Source organism: Argopecten irradians, chromosome 7 (assembly GCF_041381155.1).
Source record: "Argopecten irradians isolate NY chromosome 7, Ai_NY, whole genome shotgun sequence".
NCBI classification, from domain to species: domain Eukaryota; kingdom Metazoa; phylum Mollusca; class Bivalvia; order Pectinida; family Pectinidae; genus Argopecten; species Argopecten irradians.
Window position 1 is genome coordinate 8,055,298 of NC_091140.1, and position 15,297 is coordinate 8,070,594.

Below are 15,297 nucleotides of genomic sequence, written 5' to 3' on the forward strand. Positions count from 1 at the left end.
ACTAGTCATAGAGTTCTACATGAATTGTAACCAAATTTGGCCACAAACATCCTTTTTGGAAGCGAAACAGAACTTGTATAAATTTTGGCTCTGACCCCCCGGGGCCAGGAGGGGCGGGGCCCAATAGGGGAAATAGAGGTAAATCCTTTAAATCGCTACTTGTCCTAGAGTTCTGCATGGAATGTATCCAAATTTGGCCACAAACATCCTTGGGGGAGGGGGAACAGAACTTGTATAAATTTTGGCTCTGACCCCCGGGGGCAGGATGGGCGGGGCCCAATAGGGGAAATAGAGGTAAATTCTTTAAATCGCTACTAGTCCTAGAGTTCTGCATGGATTGTAACCAAAATTAGCCACAAACATTCTTGGGGGAGGGGGAACAGAACTTGTATAAATTTTGGCTCTGACCCCCATGGGGGCAGAGGAGGGGCGGGGCCCAATAGGGAAAATAGAGGTAAATTCACTAAATCGCTACTTGTCCTAGAGTTCTGCATAGATTGTAACCAAAATTAGCCACAAACATCCTTGGGGGAAGGGGAACAGAACTTGTATAAATTTTGGCTCTGACCCCCCGGGGCCAGGAGGGGCGGGGCCCAATAGGGGAAATAGAGGTAAATTCTTTAAATTGCTACTAGTCATAGAGTTCTGAATGGAATGTAACCAATATTTGGCCACAAACATCCTTGGGGGAAGGGGATCAGAACTTGTATAAATTTTGCCTCTGGTCCCCGGGGGGCAGGAGGGGCAGGGCCCAATAGGGGAAATAGAGGTAAATCCTTTAAATCGCTACTAGTCATAGAGTTCTGAATGGAAGTTTACCAAATTTGGCCACAAACATCCTTGGGGGAAGGGGATCAGAACTTGTATAAATTTTGGCTCTGGTCCCCCGGGGGCAGGAGGGGCGGGGCCCAATAGGGGAAATAGAGGTAAATCCTTTAAATCGCTACTAGTCATAGAGTTCTACATGAATTATAACCAAATTTGGCCACAAACATCCTTTTTGGAAGCGGAACATAACTTGTATAAATTTTGGCTTTGACCCCGCTGGGGCAGGAGGGGCGGGGGCCCAATAGGGAAAATGGAGGTAAATTCTTTAAATCGCTACTTGTCCTAGAGTTCTGCATGGATTGTAAACAAAATTAGCCACAAACATCCTTGGGGGAAGGGAAACAGAACTTGTATAAATTTTGGCTCTGATCCCCCAGGGGCAAGTGGGGCGGGGCCCAATAGGGGAAATAGAGGTAAATCCTATAAATCGCTACTAGTCATAGAGTTCTACATGAATTGTAACCAAATTTGGCCACAAACATCCTTTTTGGAAGCGAAACAGAACTTGTATAAATTTTGGCTCTGACCCCCCGGGGCCAGGAGGGGCGGGGCCCCAATAGGGGAAATAGAGGTAAATTCTTTAAATTGCTACTAGTCATAGAGTTCTGAATGGAATGTAACCAATATTTGGCCACAAACATCCTTGGGGAAGGGGATCAGAACTTGTATAAATTTTGCCTCTGGTCCCCCGGGGGCAGGAGGGGCAGGGCCCAATAGGGGAAATAGAGGTAAATTCTATTAATCGCTACTTGTCCTAGAGTTCTGCATGGATTGTAACTAAATTTGGCCACAAACATCCTTTGGGGAAGGGGAACAGAACTTGTATAAATTTTTGCTCTGACACCCTGGGGGCAGGAGAGGTGGGGCCCAATAGAGGAAATAGAGGTAAATCCTTTAAAATCGCTACTAGTCATAGATTTCTGCATGGAATGTAACCAAATTTGGCAACAAACATCCTTGGGGGAAGGGGAACAAAACTTGTGTAAATTTTGGCTCTGGCCCCCCGGGGGCAGGACGGGTGTGGCCCAATAGGGGAAATAAAGGTAAATCCTATAAATCGCTACTTGTCCTAGAGAGTTTTGCTTGGATTGTGACCAAATTTGGCCATAAACATCCTTGGGGGAAGGGGAACAGAACCATTGGCTCTGACCCCCTGGGGGCAGGAGGGGTGGGGCCCAATAGGGGACTTAGAGGTTAATATCAAAATTCCTTCAGAAAAAGAAACAATGAACCTGTATTCAGAACATTACTTGGCATTACACACAAACCAGGTGAGCGATACAGGCCCTCTGGGCCTCTTGTTAGCATCACCGAAGAGTCCTAGGACAAAATTATACTTTATTAACAGAAGGGATTTTATTTTGAACCCACCAATTTTTAAAGTGCCTTCCCTGGGTGCCATATATGTTTTGCTGGAACAGCCCGATAAAGGTCCATTTAATTTTTAATTCTTCAACTTTGGCACAAAATAATTCTAGCAATCTTATTCTGATCTTTGTACATAGATTTGAAAGATACGTTATTGGTTGTGGCTAAACATTTCCTGTTTTTGACTAATATTTTGTTATTCCGAAGGTGTTTTATAGTCTTGGTAGGTATTGTATGGTCCACGCTGGCTGGAAATCTAATCAATATCGAGGTTATAATTATTGGCCATGTGTTTTAGCTGTCTAACAGTCCTATATACAGGTCGTAATATTTAGCGATCTACACTCTACTAAATGAACAATTATCATCATACCAAGGCATTCTTTTGTTAACTCACAAAGCAAATATATATTGGAATCATTTCAACAAATTGTAGGTGAAGGTCGGGTGCCCAGACGGTCAGGATTGTGAATGGACAATCTATCAAAGATCGACCAATATCTGGACGATTCCCTCGACTCTGTCGGCACCAATATTTAACTTATTAGTTCAGACTTTATCCTGTCTAACTTAAGGCGTACCATGTACAAGTCCTTGGTCTAACTTTACATTACATCATTTCCCTTCCACTTTCTGTACAGTAAAATTCCTTTTATTTCCGGAATGAATACGGGAAGGGATAATATGTTAGTCATGTAATTAAGTTCCGTGTTGTTTTCATATGGAGACAATGGCATTTACTTGGACAGACTTTCATTGGCAATCATTGAAGGTCGGGTTTGTAATTTGATTACCATTCAGAACTTTCCCATACCTTTTTACAAATAAAACGTTTACCAATCTGGTGTTTTACATCTTTACTTGCCTTTTCTACCCTGACCCTTCTATCCTGATATTAATGCCATGACTTGTTAGTTTGGCCCATAATGACCTTAGTTGTCGATGGGCCGTTACAATAACTCATAAACATAACACAACAAAACAAAACAATATTACCGATGATAATTTATGCTTATTCATTTGCCAAACCCGCCAAAACCAAAAATTGTGGAATATTACCAACAAAACAAAAAGCACTAGAATCAACATTATTCAAATGGACGTAAGCACCATATATATATTTAAGATGTTTTTAAGAATTAACACTTTTCAGTGTATAAATTATTGTGTAATATCAGTCAATCTCTGGTACAATTAACATAATAAATTAACATCGTACAAAAGGAAAGAAAAATTAATATAAAAAAACGACAGATATACAAATTTAAGAATGCATGTCAATGGAAACGACTTTATACCTAATCCAATAAAACCGATATGTTCCAGGACAGTGTTGATTGTACATGAGATATTAGTACTTGTCTACTGTAAATCACGGCTCTGATATTAATGTCGGCCCATGTCTGATGTGAAGGACATGTATTACAACATATTTGTTATCGTACGGGGAATCTAGTCTCTTACCAATAGTCAAATCTATACGGGGGTTGGATTCGACAATTGTATACAAAATATCTACAGTATTATATAATGCCTCTAACGCATTCTGTCGACGTGATATATGCTTTTAAAGCAATATTCTTCTTTCATAATTGAATTATTCTTACGCTTTATGTTGCTGTATCATTTAGAGAAGATATTTTTTCATTTCAATATATTTTTATACTCCTTCATGTAAATTTAATTGCCTCCGTTGCTACTGCATTGATATCAATCGACATGGCTTGTGAATTATATATTATATACGGTAGGTGTATACTTATTTTTGATTTGAAATCTAATGTTAATACAAATACATATAAATACCACGGTCTCTATTTGCCCATAGTTATATTTATATTAGTTGACATTTTCATTGATCTGATTATACACATATAAAGCAGAGCTGAATGTTAACACTACAATCTACATCAACACGATCACATCATTATTAGCGTTCATATAAAGGTACCGAACATTTCCTTATAGGCCTAGTGACGTAAATCCAATATTCATATTATATTCGGCATACTGTATGAAGAATGGTCATTTGTTTGTTCGTAGTAAGCTTGATATGGAATATAAACGTCACGGGCAGGTTAATTGGCAGATGCACGTGTTTAATTGACAAGTCTACGATCATAGCATTGCTATGATGATTGGTATCACACGGGGTTGTTAATTACAGGTAGATAGCCTTAACTGTTAAGTGAGGAATAAGTCCGTGTTAAACTGTAGTATCCCCTAACTCGGGGGATATATCGCAGCGCTGCTGATTATTCATACCATTTATCAGTTTTAAAGGTCATTTACAGATAAAAATGACCACAAAGTTGTCTTAAACAACACATCAAAGCTATTATTGAAATCGGCTTAAAAGCAATTATTCAAAATCTCGAATAGCCGAACAAAAATAACACTGCTGTGGGCCACCTTGGCGTTATCGTGTTGGAAAAAAAGAAATTGAATTTCGCCCTATCGTACATCATTTGACATTGAATTAGAGCCTACATTAGAGTATACTCGAATCTGATGATAATCTCGATAGGAAACATTATACCTTTATGGATAGAACAACGTGTCTTCGTATAAATATTATCGCAAATATTCATTTTGAGCTTTTGACAAAATATCAATGAAAAGTCTTCCCTTCGTTCTTGTTCTACGAAAATGACATAAAAAATCTATCAGAAGCTTTGAAGAAGCGAATTTTTGTCGATTAAAGCATCCGATTTCTTCCATGTGGTCGTCTAAAATGAACGTTTATCGAGGCAGATTAGATCTGGTCACCGACTCCATCCATAAAAAAGTTAACCTTAACCCTACTTAAACTGTCTGCCTATGTGATGTTTTAAAGAGTTTAACTAACCCCAAAATAAACACGGGTAATTTGACATCAATGGTTCTTAGGACAAATAGCCCATATATAATATCGGGGTCAGTGAAGTCACTTTCACAAAACTGTAACAAAATTCACATGCCACATTAACCAGTCTTACGTATAAAATACACCTATTATAAGCATCAACGGAGTACAATTCCGACAGTGAATTCAAACTTATTATAAGCTGTTTGCATTGCCAATACCATACCTCGATGAAGTATCCATATCAAAGGTCATATCTAACTACATATTATATATATGTCTATTTCACAGGAGAATGCCTTTTCTAGCCCTGAAGGTTTTTTAATACTACTAAAAGTGTATATGTGAATGCGGTAAATAGTTTCGGAACATGTTAAACATCTGTTAATCAGTCAGACTCTGAGAGTTTGCTGAGATTTTGTGATTTATACAGAGAGAATTAGGATGGACCCACCACCAATATAATATACAATATGCAGTCCTTTGTATTGGTCTTTATCGTAAGAGAAGAAGAGTGAAGTGTTTGAAATGAAGATAGGTCCCCAACATGTCTGATCCCCGATAGTTGACATAGTCTCGTCAACCTTGTGTCTCATCATCATATTTGACGAACATACACGTACACCACAACAATAATTAAATAATGTACATTTCTTTTCCTATCTTTATGGCCGTGCTTTTTGGGGATGACTATACATAATTTCATTTATTCAACAAATTATTTTATCCGAGACTTATTATATTTCAGGGTAATATAAATTATATCATGCCCCTCATCTAGAATAAATCGCTATAGTTTGCTGTTTTCCAACAACGTTTTGCTTAAGTTCGGTAGGTAGTATCATGGTAACTCAGTATAACGAAGAGATGACCTGGCGGGAGAGTGGACGATAGTGACCTTAGATGTCAGAATAAATAAAACTAATTTGTAAACAAATACAGAAGAGAGTGATCAATAAAAGACCCGATATAATTAAATCTCGGGCCGAAAGCTCGCCTATATTCGAGGATTGTATAAATGATTAATAGGACACGAACAATGCGTATACCTACACACATGTATATCATATCAATAATGCCTATTTTACAACATTTTGTCGAATCGATAATTATCTAAATTAAATCTACTTATATGTCTTTATATGTTTGCCTTGTGTTACTGGCCGTTATTCTATATACCCTAACACGTACGTATATACACATATCTACCCCGACCACAGATACACAATCACACTAGTCTATGAACCTGCCAGATCACAATGAGGTGCAGCACGCTCAAAAGGTTTGCTCTTCCAAGTGATCGGCGCGCTGTGGTGCTGAAAGCGGTGTTGTTTGTACGAATCTTTGTGTGATCTATCGTGACGGGATCCCTTCCATGACAATAATCTATTGCAGAGTTAGTTTACTGTGTACGCTCGGAAGTAGTAGACATTTAAATCTAGTGTCGGAGAAACTCAGAAAACGATGGATAGGATTTGTTACCGAAGTTTTAACATTTAAAAACCTCCAGGAATAATGTTCTCTTTTGTCCCAGATGATAATATCAGATAAAGAATAGTGTGTTACGTGTTCACGTGAGAAATATATTGTTTGACAGTTCATTTGTGATAGTTAGCAGGTCGATATTCAGCTGTTTCAATGTTTAAAAGGTGCGTGTTTTGAAATATGAGTAAGGTCGCTGATTCGGGAGCGCTGCCTCCAACCGAGGACTTATCGTCATCACCCAACAACACTCCGTCTGTACCCGGGCACTATATCAACACCTCGACACTCCTAACACAAAACCAGGACACAGAAAATGACGGGGACACTGACCCAGAAACCAGGGAGTCCAGTCTCCTGTCTAATGGTGCTGATCACTTGTCAGATGTAGAGGAGTTAGAGTCTGACGTAGAGGATGTGGAGAACAATAGACAATTGTTTGACAGTTCCAATAAAAGGCAAATTGAGAATGGCGGTGTGTCTGAACGTACTTTGGCATTCGAGGATCCGGCAGTGTTACAGTACAACAATACCACCACAATGGAACAGGAGGAAGCCATTGAAAAACCCAGACCTACACGTAAATATCTACAGCGGAAAAGGCTGAAACTGCTAGTGAATAAAGTTATGGAGAATTTCAAAGCCAATGTGAGAAATCAAAGGCCATTACGCCTGCATATGAATGTGAAACCCAAACAAGCCTGGGAATACGGCCCACTAACAACAGGTGCCTATAATGATCTAGGGGACCTGTTCTGTACAATGCCGTTAACAGAATGGACTATAGAAGGCCAGATAAGCGCCGAGGAGTCAGAGAAATCGGTGGTTTATACACAGGACACAGCGCGAGCAATCAGTGCCTCCGATCGGGAGGAGAGACGATTTACTTCGCCATCTACTGACAATTATACTGTGTTAGCCGACGCTTACATGGTTGATACAGACGAGGAAAAAACTCGGGACGAAGAGGATATTGTAAATGTTCAGGGCAACAAATCTAGAGCAACATCGGCGGCTGTGAACGATCAGAACATCAAATCTAGAGCAACATCAGCAGTGCCTAATTCGTTAGATCCTGTCGATAACGATAACCCCAATGTAACAGGTCCTGGGTTCACCTCTACCCCAAGGGCAGCTCCATCGTTAGAAAATGTGACATCTGTAGCGTTAACTCCAACTGCTGAAAACCCATCCCTTCACGTAGCGACTATACCTACGGAAAATCGTGTTTCCAGAACCACTTCCCCTATTAAAGGGCTTGTAAAGTCATCAACAACTGGGGCTACGCCTTCCGACAAACCTCAACAGCGATCGGCACCCATTAATAAGGTCAACAGTCCAATCACCTTCATCTCCGCCACATACGAAAAACCCAAGCCTAACGTGACGTTTGCGCGAAGTACCACATCGATTCCTACAAACGTTACAAACGCCATTCACTCTGCTCCTCCAAGTACTGCATTACATAAGGAGGACACGTGGGGATCACGTGCTCCACTTCCTAGTCTGGCGTCCCACGACAGCATGAAACTGGAAGAGGAAGGGTCCGAGACATCTTCGTCCTCGCCTCAAAATAAGCGAAAAATCATCGTGACATTACCAGATATTTCAACAGATGTAGAGGATCGCAAAAAGGTTTTACACACTCAGATCACACCGAGTGAATCTAGGAACGGTTTTCCTAGTGCGAAAACTAGCAAATCGTTACCGAAACAACGCCAGAAATCACCACCAAATTATACCCTAGAAGGATCAGCCAGAACTCTGACTCGAAAGCAGACCGACCTACCAAATCTTAAGGTTACGAATTTAAACGAGGAAACTTTGACGTCCAGTTTATTCCGTATAGCCCCGGCAAATACGCAGAAAGGATCAATCGAAATCGTCACCTCAGAAAATGTCTCTGCAGGAAGTGATTCGGTCAGTTCACCGGAAGTGGTTGACACTATTCCACCTGTGACTCCCATGGTAGCTAGTATACCAAAATTACACGCGGAAAATCCACTTTTATCTGTGAAAGGAACAAATGTTTCGAGCTCAACTCCTTTGGGTGAGTGTACTGCTGACAGTTCTTCATCTGAATCGGTAGATATGTCAAGGAACATGCTGGGTAATAGACTTAGTATAGTCATCGTAAACCGGAAGCGAGCAAAAGCATGTAGACAGCGCCACAAGCGGAAGTCAGCTCATCATCAGAGTGAACCGGAAATGAGACTGTTTAGATCATCTTACACCAGGAGAAACAAGGACATGGAGTATACCGGTCCGTTTATAGAGAGATCTAAGACACTCGAATTCCCTTCGTTGTCTCCCGGAAAAGTTTGGAATCCTGATCTGGAAGCAACCGCTATACGTACTAACCCAGAAAATCATAAAGGTAAGTGAAAGAGGGGAAAGAATGATTTATATTGTTGTTTTCTTATTTAAGAAACAAAAATCGAGATATAAAACCCATTTCATTGTCTGCTATATAAAATCAGATTTACTCAATAGGTCAAGTAATAAATGTACATAAAATCCCTCTCTGATAGATGTATACAAGGTACACAATTCATTATAACAATTGCACGTACATGTATATGATATCATTATGGAAGTAGAAAACTCATTACTAAATACAATCAAATGCATAATGGATTCTCATTTTGAGAATGGACTTATTTATAGTTACATGTATATCATAGTATCATAAAAAAGTTTTGGGCATTCAGGGGTAACTACCTTTCAGAAAGGACTGGAAATTAAAAAAGAGGAATGTCTCATTATCGCAGAGGATAAAGAGAGAAACTGAATCGGATTTCTTAAAACATGGATATATGACATGAAATGTTTGCTGGTACTTTTTTTTGTGGTTTGGAACCAAACAAGTATTGTGTGGGTAGAAATTTGTTTGCTTAAAAAATTTCAACAATATACAAAACTATTTTCGTTGCTTTTTTCTTTCGTAATTCCACAATAACGTTTCTTCACAAGAAACATTTCATATACATTGCATTTTTCAAAATGTAGCCCCAACATAATTTTATATCGAGACGATCATGCTAAGGGGAAGGTCTTCAAACAGCACGATGTCGATTTAGAGGGAAGAGGGTGCAGAATAAGATAAACTGTTATTGAATCAAGATTGCTATATTGCGATGACTATTATTAAATAAGCATTTGTCGTGATATTTGCTAAGAAGTTGAAACAATAATAAAACCCATAAAAACAATATGTTTACATTAGTGTATTGAAACAACGTCAGGGTTTTCAAACAAAGGGAAATTTTTGGATATCTTTTGTCCAGTCTTTCGAAATTTTGTTACCTTTTTGTCATCATTGTTTCTTTTAAAACTGCATTTCCTAAAACTAAAAATTTTCCTTAGAACGTTTTGGAATACGCTGTCTTCATGGGGAAGATATGGTGTTTGTTTTAACAGACAACTGAATGCCAAAACATCGCTACAACAATCAAAACATAAATTGAACAACCATGTCATGTGGTTGTGATTTCAATCTGACATAATATGTAGTGATAAAAAGGCACAGTTCAAAACAATTATTATGATTCTGTAATTTTTTGTTATATCACTATGTATAGTGTCACACATTGACGTTGACACTTTTACAAAGTGGCTGATAATGACACAACAAATCGGTGACTTTAGCGGTTGTTGTTCTTTTTCCGGAGTCGTCAGGGATAAGGATAGCTTAACGTTTGGTGTACAGTAAAAATGTGGATTTCATTCGAGATTCGAAACTACAAACATAAAAAACGAAGTTGTGAAAAAATCCGTCATGGTACGGTGTTAAATGCCAATATTTCATTAAGTGTTTTATTCATAAATTCTCAACACACAGTTATCAAACTAAATACATCCTAGATAGTCGTGATAACGATAAAACATGAAATAGTGACGACAACCTATGGTACAATAAAGCACCGATCGCCATTAACATAAATGTTTAAACTTTTCAGACCAATTACTACATGTATTAGATGGAACTAGGATTTATAACTTTATGTCGAATATAAATTTATTAATAAATTTCTTCATACGAACATGGCCTTAAGAAACGTATCAATACTTTTCACGTCTCTGGGTAAATGTTCGAACGAAATGTGTCAATATATAAACTTATCTATTAAATTAATACAACAGGAACATTAAATTACTAGAATCATTCATTTCTAGGGTCTCTGGTTCGTACAGAAGTTATTGAAGATTCAATCTGTGCACTCTTTTAGCATGTACAAAAGACTGGCTTACAGGAAATAGGCGGTAAAATCGTTAGATAAGAAGGCTATATAACCCATTAGAGGAGAGAGTAGTTTTAAATGACTGCAGATTAATTTTCAATGTGATCAAATACCCCAACACAGTGCATTATACAGTAATAATACGGAGATATAGATAGCGATATAGTTACAACACTTCACAGTTAAAGATATTGTAGTCATAGGCATGGAGATTCGGAGATTAAATCAAAACTGTATTTTAATGAAACAAAACTTTAAAAAGAAATAAAAATTTACAAAACTTGACCAGAATTTACATAAGTATATATTACTAAGTAACAAAGTCTTCTCTTGATAGAATTATTGGATAGTATTTTTATTGATGAATTTAAAATATAATTTGATGTATGGGGGCCTACAATCTTAGTGTTGACGACCCAACCCTCTGGTCTTACTCTACTTGATTGATGATACACAGAAATCTGGTCTCCATAGATAAACAATTCATATGAAATGTTTACGAGGAAGAACCAGGAACTCGTTGAAAATAAATTGTACATGGACGACAGCACCCTAGAGATAAATTCAGTAAAGACTTGGGGTTTTCATATAGCTATATTATCTCGATGTATTAATCTGTCATTCTCCTGATTACCCATTAGTTGTTTATTACCAATATTTTCATACGTAGCGTTTAGAATGGAATAAAAATCATTTTGGTGCTTTAGTTTTGAACACCATCAAAGGTTAGCATGTTGCATTAGGATGTTGACTATTCATTATTTTTTTTACTTTAAAGTTTAGATTTTAACCAATAGATTAAAAGTTACATTTTTACTACATGATGTCGTGGGTATAAAAAATTGGTTCTTGAACTTTCAGTCTATTTTCAGTAATTCTTTGTTTTGCTGAGAATTTAATGTTAATTAAAAAGATGATATTCACCAAACATTGACTTTCTTTTCCACAAACCATGATATAATACAAAAAAGTGTGAAAACTTACCATTAGTAGTGTCGTACTACTGATGATGTGGGTAACCGGACTATGGTTTGATGACCCGCGAAAATATGCGGCACCACGGTACAACAAGTCTAGGCTCCCAATCTGATGATTGACTTTGCCCCGCCGTTTTTAACTATCTGAGTAATCACGTGTAAGAATCAGGAGTGAGATAATGGCGCTATGTACACACCTATGGTTCTCTACTTAGTATTAGCATACTATCTGTAATAAGGGACGTACAGTGGGGGGGCCAGAGAGATGGGACGACTGATAGCCTAGCTAATGACCCTACAGACGTTATATTACACACTAGGTATAGAAGTGAGAACACAACCACGACGGAATGATTCATATTTATAGTCAAATTGAAAATAGTAATGAATTGCGTCTTTCCTGGACACCAAAACATGGAAATAAAATCGATTTATAGTGAAACTTGTTCATAACTCTAGCCTTGATATTCGTTAAGAATTCGTAAATTGTTTCTACATCGGTAATGACAGGGAAACATGAAGAGCACTACATTCTTGCAGTTTTTTTTTAGGATTATGAAGTGTTTAATGACCTTTGTACCGGTATGTATACAATGTTATTCTTGTATTAAATGGATGTTCAGTAATAACAATTGTACTAAAATGCATTGGAGATCACAATATACGGTTTAGCACAGCTTTCGTAACAGCATATACCATACCTGAAACACTGCGTGTGATATATATACAATCTATTAAGTTAAACCCAAGTGGATGAAACATTAATTTTATATTAATTATAATTTACACTGCACGTCCTTGTTCATCTTAGCTTACTGTGTGGTTTTAGAATTAGCGTCTATTGAATACGTATCAACAAGGGTTGGGATTTTCCCCTCTTTTTATGTCGGGTCGTTATTACTATCTTACTTATTCTGCCACCCCAGTGCTAACCTTTTATCAAACAATTCAATAAAATATTAGAGCCATATACAATACCAACAACATGTAATGATTTTAGCGAGAGTATTTTTTTTTGAAATACATAAATATTCGATTACTTCACTAATTACCTTTATCACCCTTAACACTCCTCGCTGTTTGGTATTAACAGGGTCTGTCCATTGTACAGCGTGCAGCGCGATTTCAATTTCACGTCATTGTGGTAATCCATATATATGTTAAGTAAATTTACCCACAAGGTATAATTTAAAAGCAATTATAGACGGGTAGAGGTTACGCCTATCTATACACATAAATAGTATCCAGTAACAAAGGGAGGACGAACTAGTATGGCTTTTACAGATGTTTTCAATGCATTTACATAAAACACATTTAAAGGATGATGGTTAAAAAAAAATCAGTAACATATCAATCATATAAATATAACTAATATAAACATTGAATGGCATTTTATTGATAACACAAGAACACATTGATCTAGACAACACATTCCTGGACCGTAGAACTCACAATTCTTGTAATAAAAACACATATCTAAGAAACTAAACATTTACTTCAATTTAACAAAAATACGTGTTAATACTGACATTGTATTATAAACATGGAAACTGTCATATAAAAATTGCGAAATCACTGCCAGGGGTAATTGCTATTTGCATAGTGTTATTTTGATGTCAAAGTTATAGGCTTCACCGGTATTTATGTAGAACTTATTAAAAGGAATTATGTTTAGGAGATTATGTTAATACGGTAAAGTACATATACACTGTTGACAACATAGGTCATATTCATACCATTTATCAGTTTTAAAGGTCATTTACAGATTAAAAATGACCACAAAGTTGTCTTTAAACAACACATCAAAGCTATTATTGAAATCGGCTTAAAAGCAATTATTCAAAATCTCGAATAGCCGAACAAAAATAACACTGCTGTGGGCCACCTTGGCGTTATCGTGTTGGAAAAAAAGAAATTGAATTTCGCCCTATCGTACATCATTTGACATTGAATTAGAGCCTACATTAGAGTATACTCGAATCTGATGATAATCTCGATAGGAAACATTATACCTTTATGGATAGAACAACGTGTCTTCGTATAAATATTATCGCAAATATTCATTTTGAGCTTTTGACAAAATATCAATGAAAAGTCTTCCCTTCGTTCTTGTTCTACGAAAATGACATAAAAAATCTATCAGAAGCTTTGAAGAAGCGAATTTTTGTCGATTAAAGCATCCGATTTCTTCCATGTGGTCGTCTAAAATGAACGTTTATCGAGGCAGATTAGATCTGGTCACCGACTCCATCCATAAAAAAGTTAACCTTAACCCTACTTAAACTGTCTGCCTATGTGATGTTTTAAAGAGTTAAACTAACCCCAAAATAAACACGGGTAATTTGACATCAATGGTTCTTAGGACAAATAGCCCATATATAATATCGGGGTCAGTGAAGTCACTTTCACAAAACTGTAACAAAATTCACATGCCACATTAACCAGTCTTACGTATAAAATACACCTATTATAAGCATCAACGGAGTACAATTCCGACAGTGAATTCAAACTTATTATAAGCTGTTTGCATTGCCAATACCATACCTCGATGAAGTATCCATATCAAAGGTCATATCTAACTACATACTATATATATGTCTATTTCACAGGAGAATGCCTTTTCTAGCCCTGAAGGTTTTTTAATACTACTAAAAGTGTATATGTGAATGCGGTAAATAGTTTCGGAACATGTTAAACATCTGTTAATCAGTCAGACTCTGAGAGTTTGCTGAGATTTTGTGATTTATACAGAGAGAATTAGGATGGACCCACCACCAATATAATATACAATATGCAGTCCTTTGTATTGGTCTTTATCGTAAGAGAAGAAGAGTGAAGTGTTTGAAATGAAGATAGGTCCCCAACATGTCTGATCCCCGATAGTTGACATAGTCTCGTCAACCTTGTGTCTCATCATCATATTTGACGAACATACACGTACACCACAACAATAATTAAATAATGTACATTTCTTTTCCTATCTTTATGGCCGTGCTTTTTGGGGATGACTATACATAATTTCATTTATTCAACAAATTATTTTATCCGAGACTTATTATATTTCAGGGTAATATAAATTATATCATGCCCCTCATCTAGAATAAATCGCTATAGTTTGCTGTTTTCCAACAACGTTTTGCTTAAGTTCGGTAGGTAGTATCATGGTAACTCAGTATAACGAAGAGATGACCTGGCGGGAGAGTGGACGATAGTGACCTTAGATGTCAGAATAAATAAAACTAATTTGTAAACAAATACAGAAGAGAGTGATCAATAAAAGACCCGATATAATTAAATCTCGGGCCGAAAGCTCGCCTATATTCGAGGATTGTATAAATGATTAATAGGACACGAACAATGCGTATACCTACACACATGTATATCATATCAATAATGCCTATTTTACAACATTTTGTCGATTCGATAATTATCTAAATTAAATCTACTTATATGTCTTTATATGTTTGCCTTGTGTTACTGGCCGTTATTCTATATACCCTAACACGTACGTATATACACATATCTACCCCGACCACAGATACACAATCACACTAGT

At 37.1% G+C, this 15,297-nt stretch overlaps 1 protein-coding gene across 1 annotated transcript; it reads left to right on the forward strand.

Moving 5' to 3' along the window:
* The first annotated feature begins 6,298 nt into the window (after positions 1-6,298).
* LOC138327449 (mucin-17-like) lies at positions 6,299-8,910 on the forward strand. Its single transcript, XM_069273533.1, has one exon. The coding sequence runs from the start codon at positions 6,707-6,709 to the stop codon at positions 8,906-8,908; it is 2,202 nt and encodes a 733-aa protein (XP_069129634.1). The 5' UTR covers positions 6,299-6,706; the 3' UTR covers positions 8,909-8,910.
* The last annotated feature ends 6,387 nt before the right edge of the window (positions 8,911-15,297 follow it).

Coding starts and splice junctions, on each gene's coding strand:
- LOC138327449 (XM_069273533.1), top strand. CDS start 6,707: ATGAGTAAGGTCGCTGATTCGGGAGCGCTGCCTCCAACCGAGGACTTA.